Source organism: Pithys albifrons, chromosome 2, assembly GCF_047495875.1.
Source record: "Pithys albifrons albifrons isolate INPA30051 chromosome 2, PitAlb_v1, whole genome shotgun sequence".
Taxonomy (NCBI): domain Eukaryota; kingdom Metazoa; phylum Chordata; class Aves; order Passeriformes; family Thamnophilidae; genus Pithys; species Pithys albifrons.
The window spans coordinates 48737484-48758462 of record NC_092459.1 but is presented as its reverse complement, the minus strand read 5'-3'; the positions used below and the strand labels follow the sequence as shown (position 1 = coordinate 48758462).

Below are 20979 nucleotides of genomic sequence, written 5' to 3'. Positions count from 1 at the left end.
AGATGGTGGGCAGTGCATAGAAAAAGCCAATAGCACTTGGTGAAAGGTAGTGGTAGACAGGAGATTTAGAGAGAAGGATGCATTGCTCATCTGTTCCGGCTAGACTAGAGAAACAAGTGAAACAAGTCTACACAGGAGTCTGCTTTAATCCATCACTCTATTTTATGAAGCATCACACAGCATTTTCACCAATTAGCATTTGATAGCAGTTTAAGTAAGGGCCACAGGGTTGTTTGAGGAAAAAGCTGATAACCTATTTCATAGTCACTGACTCCTCATTTGGCAGCAGTGCTCTCGGAGGGGTTGGATAGTACCCGGCAGTTGCTGAGCTATTTGAGGAAAATCGTGTAAATCTATAATCCAGTGGTAAATCTGCAAGACAGAAACATACCACATCCGATTAGCAACACAGTCTGTATCACATAAAAAATAAGCCTGTGGTGAACAGCAGTTCTTCTTAAAACCTTGAGCTGTTTGCTCACCAGCATTAGAATTCAATCAGATTGCATGATTACACATTTATTTGACGTCTTCAGCTGTCCAAGGGATTGACTTTCAGAGTTTACTCAACTGCAGTAAAGGATATTCAGTTATTTGATTGCTGAAATAATGCTAATTAGAGAAAATTATTTAACTAATACTTAAATACTAATCAAACATCTTCATTGAGCCTAGATGGAATTTCCCCCCAAGTGCACCTTCAAGTTCATTCTTCAACTTGTCACCTTTCTCTTTTATGTCAGCAATCTACTCATAACAGGGTTATGTTTAAAACATGTTTTTCATGGCTGTTTTAGCAAGATTCCCCAAAGGCACCCGCTCTTAGACCTTCTTGCAGTCCAGTGTTAACATCATTTTGTATCAAGCATTCTTAGAAATCTGTAACTTGGTGTACTCATCACTTCCAGTCTGTAAAGAACACTGAATGCATTAAAATAGTTCTGAACAGTAAAAGCTTTCTTTTCTGTAGCTTTAAAAAAAAAAGTCTTTGCTGGTAGCAGTGACCCACCCACCCTCCCAGCCAGAAAACTGATACTTCCTGTGCTCACCTCTCAAAGTTCAAGAAACCAGATTAGAAAAACACATAAATAAAACTTAATTCAAAAAACAATTACATTTACAATAAATGAAAAAAAAAACACCAAACAAAACCCAGCAAAAAAGGGTTAGCTCCTTTCCAGGTTGTCTGCTTAAAACCAAAGCAAAACACAAAAAGTATTACTCAGCACATCTGTACAGTAAGTAAAATTTGCAGTAAATTTGGGGAAATGATATCCTGTAACTATATGCTACAATGTTTGGGGTTTTTTTCACTTATCAAGTTTTATGAAACAGAAACACACAATTTTAGCAGTTTCGGCGCAAACAGGAAATTCAGTTCTGTCTCACAAGCGATTTGCAGGCAGGCACCAGGACAGCATCCAGGTACACAGCTTTAAAACCATATTAAACATTACTATAGCAAGCAAATGAGTAGATCAAGCTGAAAAATCAGAGTGTGGAATAAAGTAGGAATAGGAGGGAACTTGACTGAAAGAGAATTATGCTTTATTAAGTGGGTTATTTTAGCTCAAAGAAGTGCATTTTCTCATTTTGTCTGAGTCAGGAAAATCTCTGGAGCTTGTTCTCAGCACAGCAGAACAGGCAGATGTTTTTCTAGCATGCAGAGGGCCCACTGGATTTACTGACTGCTGAGTCTATTTATGACAGCTCTGTTTAAAACAAAGGTTTCAAAAATAACAGATAATAATGAAAAAGAAAGAAAATATTTCTTAATATCTTTATGAGCTATAAAAATCAAATGCCATACAACTACTTTTATATAAAAGCTTTTACTACCATTTTAGCCTAACAGTCTGGAGTCTCCCAAGAGTAGTTTAATCAAAGAGCAGCACAAATGGGGCAGGCTTGCTGCAGAGTTGCTTATTGCTGAAGAAAAGAATCAGTTGGATCAGAATGGTAATTTTATTGATAATTTCTGTTAAACTAACTTTACACAATCAGCTTGAACACTGAAACCATTCTATATACATGGCACAAGACTTCAGAAGAGAATAATCATATTTTTTACATATTCACCCCCCAATCTATTAATTTAAATATCGCTTTTGTCTCAGCAAGCTGACTTTGAAAGATGACCAGAAGATATCCATATTTAAAAATGTTGCCCAAGGCATCACTAAAAGTTGCTTGAAGCATGAGGCAGACACTATTCTTCACCTATGAGGAAGATTTTATGTATCACATCTGTAAAAACTTCCTGTATTTCCAGATTTGTTTCCATCAGTGATTACAACTGCTGCATCTGTTGCATCTGCTTGGCTCAGAATATGCAATATTTTATACTAGGGTTTGATTTCAGTTTGATATATTTATGAGAAAGCTCTGGAGTGATCCAGAAAGGCATACTTGGAATCTTAGTGGCTATAAATAAATACACACAGAGAAAGAAGGGCAAGTTTACAGGGAAATTAAGATAGATTTTTTTTTATTGCAAAATTTAAAGAAAGTTCTTTGAAAACTCTTCAATTTAAAATAAATCACAGCTCCCCTGGAATGCAGAAGTATCATGTGAATTGTACACAAAAGCTCAATACAGCTTCTTTTAATGTAAAAGGCAATGGTATCACTAGGTCCAGCAATATTGGCTCATCAACAAAGAACAGCAATACAAGTCTGGAGTCTGTCTCCTGGACACAGGAGCAAACAATTTCATGTCTATTCTTTTTCCATGTTCTCACTGATGATATAGAGAAGAAATAAGCAGCTTTGGGGGAAGCCAGGAGGAGTGGCTGAGGTCACTTGTTCTGCTCAGCCTGGAGAAGAGGAGACCTGAGGGGAGACCTCACTGCAGTCTACAGCTTCCTCATGAGGGGAAGAGGAAGGGCAGGCACTGATCTCTTCACTCTTATGACCAGGGATAGGATCTGATGGAATGGCATGAAGGTGTGTCAGGAAAGGGTTTAGATTGGATATTGAAATTAGGTACTTCACCCAGAGGGTGGTTGAGCACTGGAACAGGCCCCCAGGAAGTGGTCATTCTACCAAGCCTGACAGAGTTCAAGAAGTATTTGGACAATGCTCTCAGGCACATGGTGTGATTCTTGGAGCTGTTCTATGCATGGCCAGGAGTTGGACTCAATGATCGTAATGGGTCCCTTCCAATGCAGGATATCCTATGATTCTTATGAATTCCATTTTGCTATAATGAAATGCTTGCACAGAGCATGGCTTGATGCAAAAGAATGAAAAAAATAAGACACAGTATTTGATAATAAAGCCAGTCTCAGGAAAAAAAATAGTTGCTTTTTTCCAAGTTGTTGTTTTCCTAGTATTTCTGCCAGTAAATTCTTCAGGTTTTACTATTGTGTATGCTCACAGCTGCTGCTGTCGTGGCAGACCTTTGCATCTTGGCACCCCCTTTTCACTTAACCCTGATGAAGACTCATAAATTAGGTGGGGGTGGTGGTGGTGGGGGCAGATACCTAGTCCTCTCTGAGATATAATTTGACAGTGAGTCTTTAATCAGTTCTAACCAACAGGTTAGAATTAAGCTCAAAACACATTTAATATTGCCACTACTATAAAACCCCCCAAACAAACACGAATAAACTAAAGAGCTTGAGGCTGGAAGGATGAACTATCTGGCTGTACCCAATTGCTTCAGAATCACAGTTCCAGAATTTTTCTATCATTCTTAGATAATTCCACGCAACCACATTTTTTTTCCCCCAAGATAAATAGGATATTCACTTTTTGAGCCAAAGACTCCTAGAAGTCAAACATGAAGAGTCTCAAGGTCCCTTTCTAGGTCTACAGAAATGTCAGTTATTAGATGCATCAACCTGAATTTCTGTCCCACTTGTTTCTTTGGTCCCATATCAGCCTGAGTACAAGTGAGTGATGAAAACTGGTTTCCTTTATGGTGACTATTCAGTGTTACTAGCATTTCTCAATGGCTTGGGCAACTCTCACAGGTTAATGCCTTAGCCTCAGCTCAGAAGCAGAAGTCCTGCACTGCCCTACCTCCCTTACAGGACTCCAGCAGCCCTGATATAAACAAAATAACAATGATGATATTTGAACAGTAACCACTGTCAGCTACTGTGTTCCAGTTATTCAGCTCCATGTATTAAGTCACAATAATTACAACATTGTGTTCTGAAGCTTATGTATACCCATATCCATGCACGTACTTAGATGCTACTGATGGATTTATGTCATAGTTACAAAGCTGACAATATCTCAGTGTCTGTGTGCTGTGCAATTAGTGTAAGCCAACTAAATGAAAGCTACAAGCTTTTATCAGAGGCAGACTTGAAGTTCCACCCACAAGGAAGGAAAAGAAACCACAAGAAGAAGGGAAAATGTAATATTCTTGATGAGCGATCAGAAAAATATTTGAGTAACTGAATGGAAGACAATTATCATCTAATCCAGACACAGGCCGGTTTGATAAACTTAATACTTATGGATAATTAGTGTGGTTTTTTTTAATTTCCTTGAACAAACCAACACATTAAACAAATAAAATCTCAACTATGCTTTAGATGGAAGGCGTTTTTTTCAATTAAAAGCACAGTCCAAGACTGAAACAGATTTGTCCCAAAATACACAGCAGAAATGTCAGGAAAAATTTTTCAGTATTGAACAACAAAAGCAAAGCCAACATTTTTTCATCATGACACCACAGCAACATCCCCATGACGAGTGAGAAGCTCTACAGAAAGCAGAACTCCCCTCCCCTCTCTGAGGTCTGTTTCTTGCCAGCCAGCAGGGCTGGAGCCAGATACTGCAGTAGCCTCCTAGTAAACAGCAGGGTTATGTTCTTAAGTGAATCCAAATATATTCTCCTGATTATCACCAAAAATGCCCAGGGAGGAAAACTAAAATCTCATTAGTAATATCCAAGTTTGAAAAAAAATAATCTTTGAACTGCTTAATTGTGGCAAATCTCAGAAAACACAGTCAAAACTCTGTCTTACATCTATCTCATCATCCAGGTGATGTAAATTTTAGGGGCAGACCATCAGCCAGTATCAATTCTTTTGCTTTTACAGAATTTTCCATAATGTACACTGGCTTAGCAGCTTTACCATAAATTTTTCATTGTATTTCCAAGTTGCTGTTGAAAGAAAATGTGCATCGAGTGACCTGACTTGCCAATCTGCAGGTAAAGTGTAACAAGTAGGTTTTTTTCTTAAATAATAATTTTATCTCCTGATACATTTCTATTTATAAAAGGGAAAGCAGAGTTTGCCCCAAAAGCTCAGGATGTGAGGGAGCATACTAGTGGCAAAAAGAAAAAAACCCAAGGTCACAAGTAGATTTATCTGATGGCAGTTATTTTTAGAAATACTTCCAAGGCTGATTTTTCTAAGGAGGAGATCAGATGTTTGCTGTACTAAAGCAAAGCTTCAGAGAGTGAAGTCAGCACTAGAAAAGCTTTCCTTCTGACAATTACATGAAAGTCATTGCTGCTGTCTGCATATTCTATGACTCAAAAGTCAGAGAGAAGGAAGGTATCTGTGTGGTGTCACATGGGAAAGGGGGGACTTTTCAGTACAGGTATGCTCTATAGGAGAAAGTTTCTGACTGTGGATGTAATTGGTGACATGAGCCACCACAGTTTATTCCTGAGCATGCAGGAATAAAGACTAAAGTTGGTCTCAGTCAAAGTGCAGGTTTGCGCTTTAATTGCAATTTAATAAGAGTTTTTGCTAACATGGGTGTATTGGTCAGAGACCATGGCTGCAGCACTGCCAGTAGACATTTGTGGCACGAGCTTGGCCTGAGCGAGAGCTTCACTGCCACTGGCGTTTATCACTGGTTGTTCTTTTGTGGTATCTAACACAGAAGATGGTGACATTGAAGAAAACCCAAGTGGCAAACTGCAGGGATTTGTGCAGCAGCAGCAGCTTTGCTACCAGAGTATTGCAGAGGGGTGAATGCCTCGGTCAATGGAATGACCATCCCATCATGGCTTTGAAATTGCTCATGGTGTGCAGTTTCACTGCAATTAGTTTGGGAATAACAATTCACATTACTTTGGGTCTATCCCATGTCCAAGTGACTGCTGACCCCTTCTTGAACAAAACAGCTGTGCATAAGGCATGCACTGAACTCAGCTGAGCCTCTTAAGTGTCTGCTGTGAAGGAAAGCCTTCGAAATTCCTTTGCTGTTTTGGGTTTACATGAGAAAAGTCAATATTTGTATGTGAGGAAAATGCCTCTCATTTTTATTTTATTTTAAATGGTGACTTTTAGAGATCTTTTAAGAAAATAGTCCTTTGTGGTTCTTTGCTTTATCTGAAACTGATCAAAAGAAAATATTAGACTATAATGTTTTCAAATATTTACGTGAAAACCTAATCTAAAAAAAAACCAACCTAAAGGAATGGCAAGACCCTACTGGGAAATGTTAAGTCTTTCAGGGATCTGTTAATCCATTTCTGTGTGAATGACTCCTTCTGGATCTAAGAGTGGTAGAAGTTAGCCTGGAAACAAGAAACTGTTTGAGCTGACAGGCATTTCTAAGAAAAAGAAATAAGTTGCACTTTGAGACTGTGAAGGAGCTGTATTAAGACAAATGCAGAGATGATACACCCCTTACTTTCATTTTGAGGTAAGGTCACCAAGATCAACCTTCCTCTCCCAGCTTGGCTTAACCTCATCCTGTTCCTTTCTTGCAAAACAAATGTTTTCTTTCCCTTTTTATGATTTTTCCTCTGGATGGTTGACAAACATTGGTTACCTTAAAGTAAAAATCCACACACAGACACACATGAAGACAAGGCCTACATTGTTTTTTGTATGTGTGTTACCATCTTAATCTAGAGGGAATGAATTAGGCATCAATCCAGAGTACATAAATGCTTCCAGTAACTTTTTCTTGCACATGTAAGGTTGCAGATTATGTAAAATTGCAACCTTGTCATAGAATTACTTCCAATACTTGCTGACTTACCTATTTTCACATTCAAAATAATCACACTTTATGTTACAACCAGAGTTTTTCAAGCAGCAATCTAAACCCACTCCATAAGCCTGTGATCCCGTCAAAACCCAATTACAGTTTAATTACAGCCTGCAAATGAAATTATGCTGCCTGAGTTGAAGAATAACTTAAAAGCAGAAATGACTGAGTACTTCCCCCTTTCTTAATGAGTTGCTCATGAGTTCTCCCTTTAATCTTTTAGAGGTGGCTGTACTTTGACATCTCACAGAGCAGGATAACGATGGCAAGAACATTTCTGTCAGCTATTGGCTAGGAAGTAATCTTTTGGGTTCTGCATGATTTGACATGGCCTTCAGGGCACAAGTCAATACACCTTTCTGGAGGAAGGAAAGGCTGAACAAATTGTAATACACTGAATACTGTCCTTTCTACACAGAAAGTTACTATTAAGTAGTCAAATTCTGTGGGAAAGTTGGGGTCTCAAACCCTTTGGGCAATAACTGGGTCCCGAAGACTCTTTATAAGCAAGTTCTGATATAGTAAACAATAATTTGCTATGGTTAAAATACAGGTTGCTGTTGGTTTCAGTTGTACTTTGCTGCTGAAAAAATAAATGCGTTGTATTTCTTGGTTGTGTTGGGCAAGTTATTAATTCTCTTAAAAGAATATTGAAACTAGTTTCTGGGAACAGATCAATCTGATTTACACTATCTGATGCTTTTCATTTGACGCATAAAGCAAGATGATGTTCATACACGCACAGCATGTTATCTTCTCCCTAGTCAGTTATCTTTCTCTCTTTTTTTCCTTGCACGAAACCTCAGAACCAGAAAACCTCAGAAATGTTGGTGTTGTATATGTACACCAGTTTTTCACCAGATATAAAAAGATGTTTTTTGCCTAAAAGGTTTAATTATAAAAATGACCTCTTTGGCCTTGTAGTAGCAACTACTATTTATAGTAGCTAAGCCCCAAAGCAGTTCAAATTCTCAAAGCATTTTGATAAACTTAGTGTTTAGATGTTATTCTGTAGACTCATTCTTACACTGAATCTGGTAAGTAAAAGAACAGTGGCAAGGTAAGGCATTAAATATAAAAGGGTATTGCTAATGAACAATGCATAATATAGATAGTTCTATATGTTTAAGGAAATTGTAGATTTGACTAAGAGCATGTAATTATCAGTCTAGTTACAGGAAGGACTAATGTAATTTTAAGAGGAGCTGCCTTTGACTTTAAAGGATATAATGTCAATGAAAAAACATGGAACTTATGTGTTAAAATATGGGGGATTTTTTTGTTTCACTTCAGCAATAATTATGAATGATGCTGTTCAGGATATAGAAATGAGTATATAGGTACACGTTAGAGACCTCTGTGGTAATAGTTGATTCCTTAAGATCATCACCTTTAAAATATGTGTGGAAGATGGTATGTGAAATTTGCAATTTGTAGTTGATCTGTGATGGGCAGACCTGGGTATCTGCGACCCACAGACTGCCAGTTCTGGAGCCCCAGCCAGGGCTGCCCTGGGCTTTCCATTGTGCAGATAATTTGCAACTCTAAGCAGAAACATGAACTTCTTTGTCATGGTTCACTGGCAATTTTATCATTATATTCATACAGCAAGCAGACTGATGACTCAAACTCCTGCAGAAAGTGGCAGGGTACAGATTTGCAGCCACTTTTAAAGAGACAGCTTTGGTAAATTATAATGGAGATTTTTCTCTTGTTCTAGCTAACTGAAATAACAATAAGGCATGAAGAAAAACTTATGCAGCCATATGGGCAAACCCTGATAAGATTTCATATGGCATCCAAGATTTAACAAAATGCATTATCCTCATGCATGTCATAAGCTTGGTTATCAAACCTCCAAGGTGTGAAATTGTCTTCATAAAACATTTTATTTGCACTAATTCTTATCTGAAATGAAACTCTCTACAACTGCAATATTGCTCAGTCTTCTATTCTTGCTTACATTATTTTTTAATCCTATAACAAATCTCAGAGATTGTGAGACAAATTCAGATTAGGTCAACATAAAAATTTTTAAAAAAGAGTTTTTTGTATTTTCCTTATTGGGATTTTGATCCCACTTTCTTCAGCTTTTCTTTGCAATGAAGAACAAAAAAAAACCCTTCCAAAATTCCCCCTAAGCTCTAAAACTCCTCATGGTATTTTTTGAAGTGGGACTTTTATAAAACTACCACTGATCATGAGATCAAAAGGAAAAGCATTACCTTGAAATAGGCATATTATTTTTGGGATCAAAGAATTGCTAATCAAATGACCACCTGAAATGATATTATTGAAATTATTGTTGGAATACCTGTGTGATACAGGAAATATAATTATTTGCATGGGTATCTGGAAATTTGATCAAATGGTCAGAGAGTAGTGGATGCCTTCCCTGAAGGTGAAGTTCAATTTATTCAAGTAGGATGAATAAGACCAACCCACCTCTATTTGGCTCATACCTAACTTTCTGAAGTGGAGATAGATGTTTTAGAAACACTGGTTAACACAAAAATGTCATTTTTCAGAGAGACCTCTACACCTTTTACTTTCCGTGTGGGACCTCTAACGGAACATTCCCACGGTAATGGATCCTGGTATGGAAAATCTGTTTTATGACATCATTGTGCTTGAAAATGGTCAAAGTCTGCAAGGGAGCTGTAAATGAGGAGAGATTCAATAGCAGAGGAGTGGAGAAACAGATGGATTTGTGAATGAGACATGTAGAATAGGAGTAGGGGCATTGGCTTCTACTATTTTATTGACCATGTACTGTCAATATAACCTGTATCTGATTTCCACTCAAACTGAGGAATGTTCATAGAAGATCTCCTTTGAGAAATGTTAGCAATAAAAAATATAGTTTCTCATGCAGAAGGAAAATGCCAGTCTCTTTAGGGACTCTCAGGGGAGTTTAGATGGCAAACTGTGATGCAGTAATCTGCAATCCCACTAATACCTTCCTTGCCAGAGCTGAGATTAAAGTTCAGAATTTCTGATGCATCTTTGAATGGAAAACCCTTTTGAGTCAGATATTGAATTTTCTATTTGTGTATGTGCTTTTTTATTTTATACTTTGAATGGATGAGAACTCCAACAGCAGCATTCCCTATGATACTCTTTTCCTACAATGCTCTTTGGCAACACTCAGGTTGTACTGTTTAGTCACATGCATAAATACTTCACGTGAAACTATCAGAAGCCACCTGCACCAAATTTACAACATGCTGGTGAAAAATGCATGCCAGTGGCTGGGAGGTGGGCTCACATGGTCAGCCTGCAGGTGACTGGGAGCTGAACTCACATGGCCACAATGCCTGTCTGCACGTTTGGGCTGAGGGGATCTTAAGGAAAGGCATGCGTTTTTGCAGCTAGGCAGTGGAAAGTCCTCTGCTGGTAAATAAAGTAGATGAATAGAAAGGGAAAAGTTGGGGCACATCAAACTCGCATAACCCGTTTCAATCTCTTCTAGCTAGTTATTCCCAAATAGCTGCAGCTAAGCTATGACTTAAAACTGCAGCCAAAAACTTTAGGGCTTGGCAAAGCAAGGGCTTTCACAGCTTGCTGGGACAGGAGTCAGACAAGGTATTGAAGAGGAGTCAGGAATTCTTCAACATCCATAATAATGAACATCTGCTCTTCCACACAAACAAAGAAGAAATACCTCTCTCTGTAAGGAGGCAGAGATGTTCTCATACCTGAAGCCTTGAGTCTGCTTTCAGGCACACAGCTGTAAGTTAAAAACATTATTTCTCCTCTATCCTTTAGCACTGGGGTTTAGGTTTCACAGACATCAGCCCCTGCCCCAGCACTGGTTCAGTGTAGAGACTGACAGCACACAGTGTCCTTCCTAAGGGAGGAACAGGCTTTGCAAGAGCTCCACTGCCAATGACAGGCAGCTATCCTACTCATTAACTACCCAGATGTGCCTTTCTGGTTCTCACCCCTTCATCTGTAGCTGGAAAGTTGGTGGTACAGTTGTGGTTGAGAGCCCTTGCTAGTCCTGCAAACTGAGCTGTGGTTATGGGGAGCTGGCTGGGAGGCAGAGTTTCAGAGTGCGGCTGACCAACGTGTTTTCTCTTGGCCAACACTTTCAAAGCAAGCCACAGAATGACCCTGAAAAAGTATTAGATGGGAGTTTTACAGAAGTTATGCCTGTTGGCAATTTCCCTTGGTATATCTGGGCTTTGCACCTTTCGGATGAAATACAGATAATGTGCAAAATGGCAAATTATCAGGACTGTGGCACAGTAGGAATCATCTGTTTTGAGATATTTTTATAATGTAACTGCATGTGTAAAATATGGTTGCAAAGAACAGGTCTATCATGTGTCCTGCTGTAGAAATAACTGTGGGCATGTCTGAAAAGCTCTTTCACAACAAACCTTTTATTTCTTGGTCTTATGCATGAAGTGGGCGACAGATGCTGAACTGAGGGGTTAGCAAACTAAATGCTTGCTGTGTTCTTCATACAGCTAAGCACCTCATTCATTTAATAGTTTATTTCTTTAGGTACAGATATGGACAAAATTCAGTAATGTACAATGACAGACCAGGGATATATAGATAGAAGGTCTTCACCACCACTTCATGATCCACTGACATGTACTGCAGTTTCAAAGTTTTAGTGAGCTGATTGAGGAAGTATAACAAGCCAGATTAGATGGAAACATATTTGAAAGTATAACAACCCCAAGTGACTTTCCATGTGATTGTTTCCTAATCTAATTCAATAGAAACAGCAAAATACTTGGTCAGGGGAAGTCCTGACCAAGACCAGGAACTAAAATCTACAGTCTGTTAAATGTTACATCCTATTTCTACTAGGGAATAAATAAAACTTCTAATATTTGCAGAGACAAAAAGCTCTGGTGTATTGGACAACAATTAAAAGCACAAACATCAACGTAATCAAAGGCCAGTAGCGCTGTTGCATGATATGAAGAGTATTTCAAATGTATTTTAGTTATGTGTAATTTCAAAATCAGATCTACAGCATTACAAATTTACTACATGTTCATTAGGAAAAAAAAAAGCCATCTTCCTTACCTGCTATTGCTTCAAGACTAGGGATTGCAATAGTGCTGTAAGTGCTAATACATTTACAGGACCATGTGTGAACTAAGGTTTCCTCTGCATTTTCCAGGCCTGGCAATCTGTCCATGAAGAAAGAGCCCCACTGTTCAGATACAAAGTAAGGGACTTTGACCTGATCTTCCTGAAAGAAAAATAAATAAATATGTAATGTAAGATAAAAAAAAAATCTTTATTCATCCACAAGCATTAGTTTAAGAAACTCTGGTGTTCATCTCAGTCCCCAAGCATCTTTTTATGTATTTTATCAATTATCCAGGATATAAAAAATTAATTTAAAAATATTTTTCTGTTAAAAAAAAATCTTCCATTCCCTGTTTTTGTGATTCTGATACTGTTAATTGCCTGCTGCCTTTCTCTGCTGGAGAGGCTGGATAGCTGTGTCACAGACTGTAACACATCCTGTACCTCCTCTTCAGGGAAAAGGAGCTTCCTGGTGCTGGATGGAGTAACTGTGAAGAATGCATCATGCCACCTGTGTTATCTGTTTCTGAGCTGAGGAAAGAATGAAAACAGAGCCACAGAATCCATGGAGAGCCATTCATTTCCTAGCAAACTGTGAAAAATTGATTTTTTTCATGGATATTTTCAGACAACATCTAGACTAATTATGTTTTAAAGAAAGCATTAACACACCATTGGGAAAACTGATTTTTTACCGGTTCATCTTGAAACCTGCTATATACTGCCATAAGCAATCAGAGAAAAACTTCAGGAGATATCTACAGAAAGATGAAAAACTGGAAAACAAACCTGTGAACTACACTACAGAAAATCTGTTAAAGTCATTTGTTGCAAAGTAACTTCTCAGACATGCAAAGCATATGAGAACAGATATTGTAGCGTGTGCCTCCAGATTCGTGAACTTTTGCACTTTATTTTCTATTAACCCGCTTCATTGTAGTTTAAGAATCTGATGGAATCATTTATATTTATAACAGAGGCCTGTATCTTTTGATCACAAGAAAGCTGTTGATCCAGCCAAACAGACCTTGTCAGTAAACATAAAGCTATTTTTTTTGTGAGTCTGAGTAAGTTTTTCCTCTGAGCGCAGCTGGGGGCAGGGAGGAAGTATTGGTTTCAGCAAATACAGATATTAGTTTCTGTCTTCTGGTGCGAATAAGTTGAGAAAAAAACTCCTATCTTTTGTTTCAAAGCTAGGATTTAACCTAAGTCCCAGGCATTTCTGTGTTGGTGTGTTTTTGTTTTTTTTGTCTTACACAAAGGGACATCATCTTACTTTTTTTGCCAAATCCTACCTTTCCATGCAAATCCCATCGGTATACATCAATAATAATTAAATGTAGATGCTATGCTGAATTAAAATCCATTTTCCAGCTGGATGACATATGCAGAAAACTCTTAAGCTGTTCAGGTGATTAATCAAAACAACAATGCCAGTACTGGCCCACATAAGCATTTGCACAAAAGACAGGGCCTTGTTTATTGACAAGAGAAAAAATGTGAGTGTTCTGCCTTTTGAAATGCATGGTTGGTTCAACCGACAATTAAAAATGCAACCTGAGGAAATTAACTGTTTTTTTTCCGGAGGTTTGATTCTCAGTGTGAGAATTTCTTCCTTATTAAGGACAAGGGAGCTACATTTTGGATTTACAACCCAAGCCCTCATTAAAACCAAATTCAGTAAGATATGAAAATTAAGTCACCTGGTAGAGAGCTCCCATCATTTTGCTATTGACTTTTCTCCACATTACAGGGCAGGTTTGGCAGGCTAAATCTTGATTTCAAATCTGAAAAGAGCTGTCAAAATTTTGCCCACCACAGCATCAGAAATGGCTCTCCCTGCCATCCCTAACTGATGCCTATAGGGTGTCCACATCTCATGGGCAGCACACATAGCCTGCAGTAAGGACAGACTGCATACCATGAATCCATACATCTGTGAAATCAGGCAAAAGTCTCCTCTTACCATGGCTACTCCTCACATGCTTGGAGGCACATGCTCAGCGGTGGGGCTGAGGATCTCTGGAAGATGCCCCAGCCACTCCTGCAGTCCCCAGACATGGCATTTACTCTCACAGCAGGACCGTAGGTCCTGGGAAGTGCTGAGCAATCCCTCTTTCTCATGCAAATCCTCCAGGCATATGGATTTGCTCTCAGGCATATTGGTCAGACAGTAGGTGAGACACTGATTGTAACACAATCCAGGCTTGCAGCAAGCCTGGGTAGTGCCCTTCTCAAATCTTCGTTCTGAAGCCTAGCCATGATTGTATCAGTTGAAGGTACAAAGTCTCAAAACAACCCGTCTAGACTTCAGGGAACTGAGGATGGTACCAGGCTTCCTCAAGTTCCAGGGTTTTCCACTAAGTCAAAACACCTGGAATACTTACTATCACCTTTGCTCTACTAACTGCAGGCAAATAGGGCCTGTTAACAAAGCAGGCAGAATCTATTATCGTAAAACTAATTCATCAGCTTACAAATGATCTTTCTAAAATACAAATAGGCAGGGAGCTGAGCTCTGAAGCTTTTCTGCATTTGGTAAAGGGATGAAAAAAAGAAAGATGTAAAGGAGACAGGAGTGAAAGATCAAGCTGTTAGTATTTTTAAAGGCTTTATTTAGGTGGAGATTTGCCATCTATGCCATCATCTTTGTACCAAGCACAGCGCATGAGGAATATTTTACTGCATCCAGTATGATGGTTGGTACTGATGGTTTTATGCTTTGTGCCAAGATAGTAACACCACCACCGGCTCTTGATGACAGAAAAAATCAATGGTAAAAGTACAGTTTTGCTGGTATTAGAGTAAGTATTTGAGATGTTGCTGCCAGCACAGCTGTGCTGGTCACAACAGCCAGATGTCCCTGAGTAACACCTGTGCTGGGTGTGCAAATGGACACGCCAGCCACTGGACTAACTTTTTTTTGCACAGAACCTGTCCCTCCTCTAAGTCACATGCAAATATTAAATATTTCACCAATTACTATTGTACCTAAAGTACAATATGGACCACTATAAGCAGACTTAAAATAAAATGCATTGCACTTCAGGGTATTGCCTTAAGGATATTGCTTTAACTCACCAAGCTCCACAACATCCCATCAAGGTTGTTCCTGAAATTACTGTTAGATTTGTGTTAAAGATAAACGAGAATAAAGAGACAAACAGAGCCAAAAGGCACAAAGTAAACAGCCTTGTCTATGGTCACAGTGAGGGAGTCATGGAAATTTGGGAGGATAAGGGCCCTGACCCTTACAACCAACCAGCCACTAGGCAATACTGTAAAAAATAAGTTCTCCCTTCTAACAGCAAAAATATCATATATATCCGCCAGTAAATCCTTTGGTATCTGCTCCATTTATTCCTATAGCCCAAGGTTTTTACAGCTCCTCTGTAACAATTTCCCTCGAAATCCTGGGACAAATTCCAGCTTTTCTTTGAGTTTTCATTGATGGAATTGATCACACATTTAAAGAACAGAAGGCAAAACCAAAGCCTTCAGCCAAGCAAAAAACCCAGTTCTGTGAGGGAGGAAAATCTTGTTTCAACACAATGCTTCATATTTTTTTTTCCCCTGCATGCTGCAATTCACTTAGGAGCCAAGTAACTGCATGAATAGTTTTTAGTTTGCTATTCTCTTGCTTATTTGGTCATGACTCACATACTTAAAAGAACTGTAGTTGTTTCCCTAATTTCACAGTTATGTGTATCTGGCTTGTATCATGAGTTTAACTGAAGGGAAAAGACAAAAACTGCTAATGAAAATGGAAATTACAAGTCTTCCAGTTTGTGTGTGAGGAGGTTATTTTCTTCTCCTCTCTCTTTTAGTGCTGAACCACCAATCAAACAACTGAAAACAGATTTTTATAATTTTTTCTGAAAGATGTAATTGCAAATTGGGGTAATGCTTTATTTCTATAATATTATTTTGTAAAGAGCAATAGAAATAAAGATTGTATCATGTTTCAAGTTTTCAGTCCCCCTCTGCACACACAGGGAAGTGTATTTTTTTAATTGCCAATGAATGTGAAAGCTGATGAACCAGAGGAAATCTAATCTGTTTGCGACTAATTTTCCAAAAACACCTGACTTTGTACAATCCTTTGAATTGGCTTTTCTTCCTTCTTAACCAAAGGCTTAATGGGAGAAGTTGCTCAGGGAAATGAAAATAGAACTTCCATAGGCTTGTAAACGGAGTCCCTTTGAACTAGTCCTGTTAAGTTAGTGGTGTCCAGTCAACTGCAGAGATATGGATGTGACCTGTTGTTCAGACTCCACTGAGCAGTGTGGTAATGAAATAACACCACTGACCTGCCACGGCCCCCCTGGTTCAGGTTCCTTTAATCAACACAATTCATTTCTCCCTTGCTTGCTTGCTGTCACGGGTAGCGGATGTAAAGGGAACAGAGGTTGTGTGTGGCAGGGGTGATGTCTCCCCAAGATACTGCAATTGCTTATCAGGATTACTACAGCATCAGTGAAATGTCAAGCTCATGTCTAAAAGTCTCAGTTTCCTGCTTGATAACTGCTGTGATAGAGAAGATGGACCTTGTGAGCAGTTAACCAGAGCTGTTTCAGTGAGAGAAAACCAAATCATCATCCTGTGCTTAGAAACACATGGCTCAATTACCCTTTGTACTTCCAGGAAAAGAAACATTTTCTCGCTGTCTGTTCAAAAATGGGGGCTTCAAAGGCCCATATTGAACATTCTTAAGAAAGTGTGGTTCAATAAAATCCCACAAACCTTGCAGAGATGTAAGTTCTGTGCAGCAATGTAGCAGAATCTCCAGTCAGAGAATGAACAAATTTATGGAGGAGAATGAGCTATTTTTAAAGCATTAATTCCTCAAATAATGTTATATAAACCTATATATAGTGCTACTAATAACTCCTCCTTCTCCCACCTTCCCCCCACCTTTCTTACCAAGAAACATAGTTTTCTTGACAGGAGATTGAGTTTGTTTGTCTTAATTTTTGTTTTTCTACAACCCAGGAAAAAGCCTAAACATCAATGATTTCATTTCCTTATTTCAGTAACTAAACTGTCCTTGTCTGACTTTAGTTTAGAAATCAGGATAATGGGGGAAAATATGATATATGCCAATTAAATAAACTAGAAAAATAGATATCACATCTATATTGTTTTAGCCCCATTGAAGATATACTTTTCTTCATTTAAAACCAGGTTTTACAACACTTATTAGATTAAAAACATATCTAGTATAAAAACACCTCCACAAATTTTTCTATCAATAAGTTAACTTTTTAATCACAAAGAGTAATTATTTTAAAAGAAAAATCAAGTTCAGTGCTTTATAAAGCAAAGTGCAAAAAGCATATATATCTCTCTGCAACTAGGAGAAGATGACCCATGTATTTAGTGGTATATGAAATTAAGAAACAGTCCAAACAGAAAGTAAAGCTGCACTGAGTTCCTACCTACAAAGGACATGCTAGAGGTACAACGCTCCTCCATCATCCATCTGAGCACTGATCCCTAACTATTTTGTTCTTTGGCGGCAGAAAGAATACACCATAGTAACTTTCCACCATCTGTGGGAGAACTAAAGGGTGGCAGTAGTGTTAAGGTTCTGCTTTCCAGCTGTGATCAACCTGAAAACCACAATTTATGTGAGGTAACTATCAGTAGTTTGCACTGGAACAGATTTCAAAACAGTCCCTCTTATCTGAGTGCAGCTGCCACTGAAATAAACAACCTGTGAGTTAAGCAGAAAATTAAAATTTCTTTGCATGTGAGGAAAGCGAAAGCAAAGAGAAAAAAGCAAGCTTTAAAACAATATAATAAAAATTCCCCTATGTTTACAGTTGGCCACAACACACAGGGAAACATGAACTCAGCAGAGTTTAGGTGCTGGATCTGTGATAAGTGGCCATTAAATTTTTTCTTGAAGGATAGAGGGTAGGTTTCTGTTAATAAAAAGTAGAAGACTCTGGGCTGTTGCTAAGGGACAGCACATACAGCTCTTTTTCTGAGATCCATTACTTAGCTCCAGGTAGAGGCTCTGTGTTGCCTATGGAATGCCTAAGCTGGGACAAAACAGCATTCTCCTGGTAAGACAAGTAGGATACATCTTTGGAGGATGCTGATGCTGCCAGCATCCTGGTAGGATAAACAGGTTCATTCTCAGTGCAGGTGGCATGAAGCTTTTTTGTAACCTACTTTATTCTGTTCCAGGAAACATCTGCAAGGAACCCTTACCTCGTATTTTCCTTTCTTCTCCAAGGGCTCAGATTCAGCCTTCACAGGCACTGTAACTTTGTTCCCTAGAAGCTCCTCTAAGATGAAGACAGTTTCCCAGTTGCTATAGTGACGAGCTGGGAAAATATCGGAGTGCATGCTGTCACCAAAATAAACAACCTACAAGGGAAGAAGCAAATTAGAAGTTCATTGTATATGAAGAAAACACAAGCAAACTGTATTTCACAGAGAGAAAAAGAGGTTTAAAAACAACCTAATAAAAATTCCTCCATGTTTACAGCTGGTCATGACACACAGAGATCTTGTTAATGTCAGGTTTGGGGTTTTATCTTCTACCAGCTCCATAAGGGAAAGGCTGGCCTCTCAACATTCTCCTCACTCTCGCCCTCCAGGGACACTTGACAGCGATGCCCAACTGGGACCAGCACAAGGGACATCACTGATTTTTTTGATTTACAGAAATAGCCTGACAGGAAGCAGTAGAATGACTACCAAGAAAATACACTAAATGGAAAAGAGTTTTGGACTACAGTGGAAACAAGAGAGAACATGGAGCACCTCTTGATGGTACATAACTTTTCCATGTCCAGGGAGGAGTTTACCCACTAGGGAAAGTGTGGTTGCACCATCTTCACGTGGAATTTTCACCCATCCAGACCTGTACTTAAAATAACATAATCCTAGTTTTCACTTTCTAATCTATATAAGGTTTCCAGATTATAATCCATTTCTTTCCAAAGCTGCTGAAATGCATGATCATGCATACAGGATAAAACATCTAGAAAGTTTATATATTCTACCAATAAGAAGACTAATATGCTACTTCCAGTTCTGGGCTGCAGTCTGTTAGACAGCAGCAAGCATAACCAGAACAAAAGGTGGTGACCAATCACATCAATAAGCTTAATGAAAGCTTGTCTGGTGAATTCTTGATTGAAAAGGTATTTTCAGAAAGATTTATTCTAAACATACCTTGGGGTCCAGCTTGCCAGTCATCTTCTTCAGTAGATCAAAGAGCTGGATAGCATTACCTTGGGAATACCAGCCGGGCTTGTCCAGTGACAGCAGAGCCTCCTGCTCCTCATCGTTCTCTGGAATCACCAAATTGCACACTGTTAGTGAGAGCAGCCTATCCTTCTGTATTTGTGACATGTGTGAGAAGTTGCCTGTGCACAGCTGGTCTATTTTGACATTAAAGCAGCTCCAGTGTCTGGCTCAAGTTTTGGTACTGACTGCAGATTCAATCATGGTGTTTGGTAGCTGTGGGGAGGGAGACATTTGTGAGAAAAGAAGCAGCTGAACCTTCTCTGCAAGGACTACAGAAGAGGTAAGGAATCAAAGTCATGGGCTTTGCCTCCCAAATACTGCAGCAGTGAAGGCAGGAAGACACATGGACCAGACTGATGGAGGAGCTGCTACAAACGTAAGGTGAAACCATAAGATAAAACAGACTGTAAGACACAACATGTACTTTTTCACACAGACAAATGATATACGGATTTTAAACACTGACATGAAAACAACAAACCAGACTGAAATAGCTCTTAAGGACATTCACCAGCCTTAGATCACCACAGACAATGAGCAGTTCCAGTTATCATCCAGTTTTGATGAAGCGATGAGTGGACAGTATTGCTGCTGGTGGTGTAATCTACATTTTCATACATTCACACTGCCAGTAAGTGAATCAGAAAAATCAGCAGAAGCTGAACCTCCCTGGTCATTGCCCAGCTGTGCCACAGGCTTCATTTCTGGATGGTCACAAAGCAGATTGACCTCTTCTGGTGTCCATGTAACCTCATTGCTTTTTCAGATCCATGTGCTATTGACAGATGAACTCCATTTAGCTGCTTGCTGAAGCCTTAGTGAACTGCTAAACTTGAATTTCATCAGAAATATTAACATTAATGTCTTTTGTCTACTGAATTGGTGAAATAAAAGGTTGATTTTGTTATTCAGTCTCAATCAAACATGTCTTAATTTTATGCTAGAGATAGAGGGGTTACAAGCCAATACAGTACTGAGATCTGACTTAGGTGTAGCATCAGGACTTGAGTTTTTCTCCTGCTTTATAGAATTTTTTGAAGTACTAAGAATATATTAGGAATAAGAGTAAGAGAAAAATTCACTTGGTTAGAGACTGCTGGAAGTTGGAATGCACATTTTGGAGAAAAGTGAAATTATAAGAAAGTTTTACATTTAAGAACACTGAAGACATACATGGAGCAATACATTGGTCCTGGAAAGAAAATCAAAAAAGAAGAAAAAAGGGGGAAATAGGTATGTGGAGAGAGGAAGTAAATAATTCCTTAATATTATGAATCTAAGAATTTGAATAAACACAGGATTTATTCTCAGACAAAACAATTCTATATAAGGGTGTTTTATAAACCAGGAAAACCCAAGGAAATTAAAAGTTGACATCAACAATTCATGTAGAACTTGTGTGGAAATGTCTTTCCCTTTGTTCTTCTTCAGGAACTTAACAATAATAATAATAATAATATGATAGCATCCATTAAAAATATCTTAATTTCCTGACTTTTAAAATACCTTTGATCAAACAACTTTTGATCAAACAGAAATTGTCAAACTTCAGTAAATTTGTTTTATTTTCTCTGTATGTTTAGACATATTTGCATGGCTGGCTGAACAAGTAGACATAATCTTCAAATGACATGGACACAGAAAAAGAAACTTACAAAACCAACTCTCTTGAGCTGCTAT

The 20979-nt window shown here is 38.5% G+C and overlaps 1 protein-coding gene across 1 annotated transcript in view; it reads right to left on the bottom strand.

The window, feature by feature from the left end:
- The window catches only part of NT5DC1 (5'-nucleotidase domain containing 1), a 130452-nt gene continuing 109473 nt past the window's right edge, over positions 1-20979 (bottom strand). The window contains exons 9-12 of the mRNA XM_071547877.1: positions 19225-19343; positions 18253-18411; positions 12025-12193; positions 1-372 (exon numbers count right to left, since the gene is read on the bottom strand). Coding sequence (XP_071403978.1) covers positions 254-372; positions 12025-12193; positions 18253-18411; positions 19225-19343 — 566 coding nt within the window. The 3' untranslated portion in view covers positions 1-253. The remainder of the gene's footprint in view (positions 373-12024; positions 12194-18252; positions 18412-19224; positions 19344-20979) is intronic.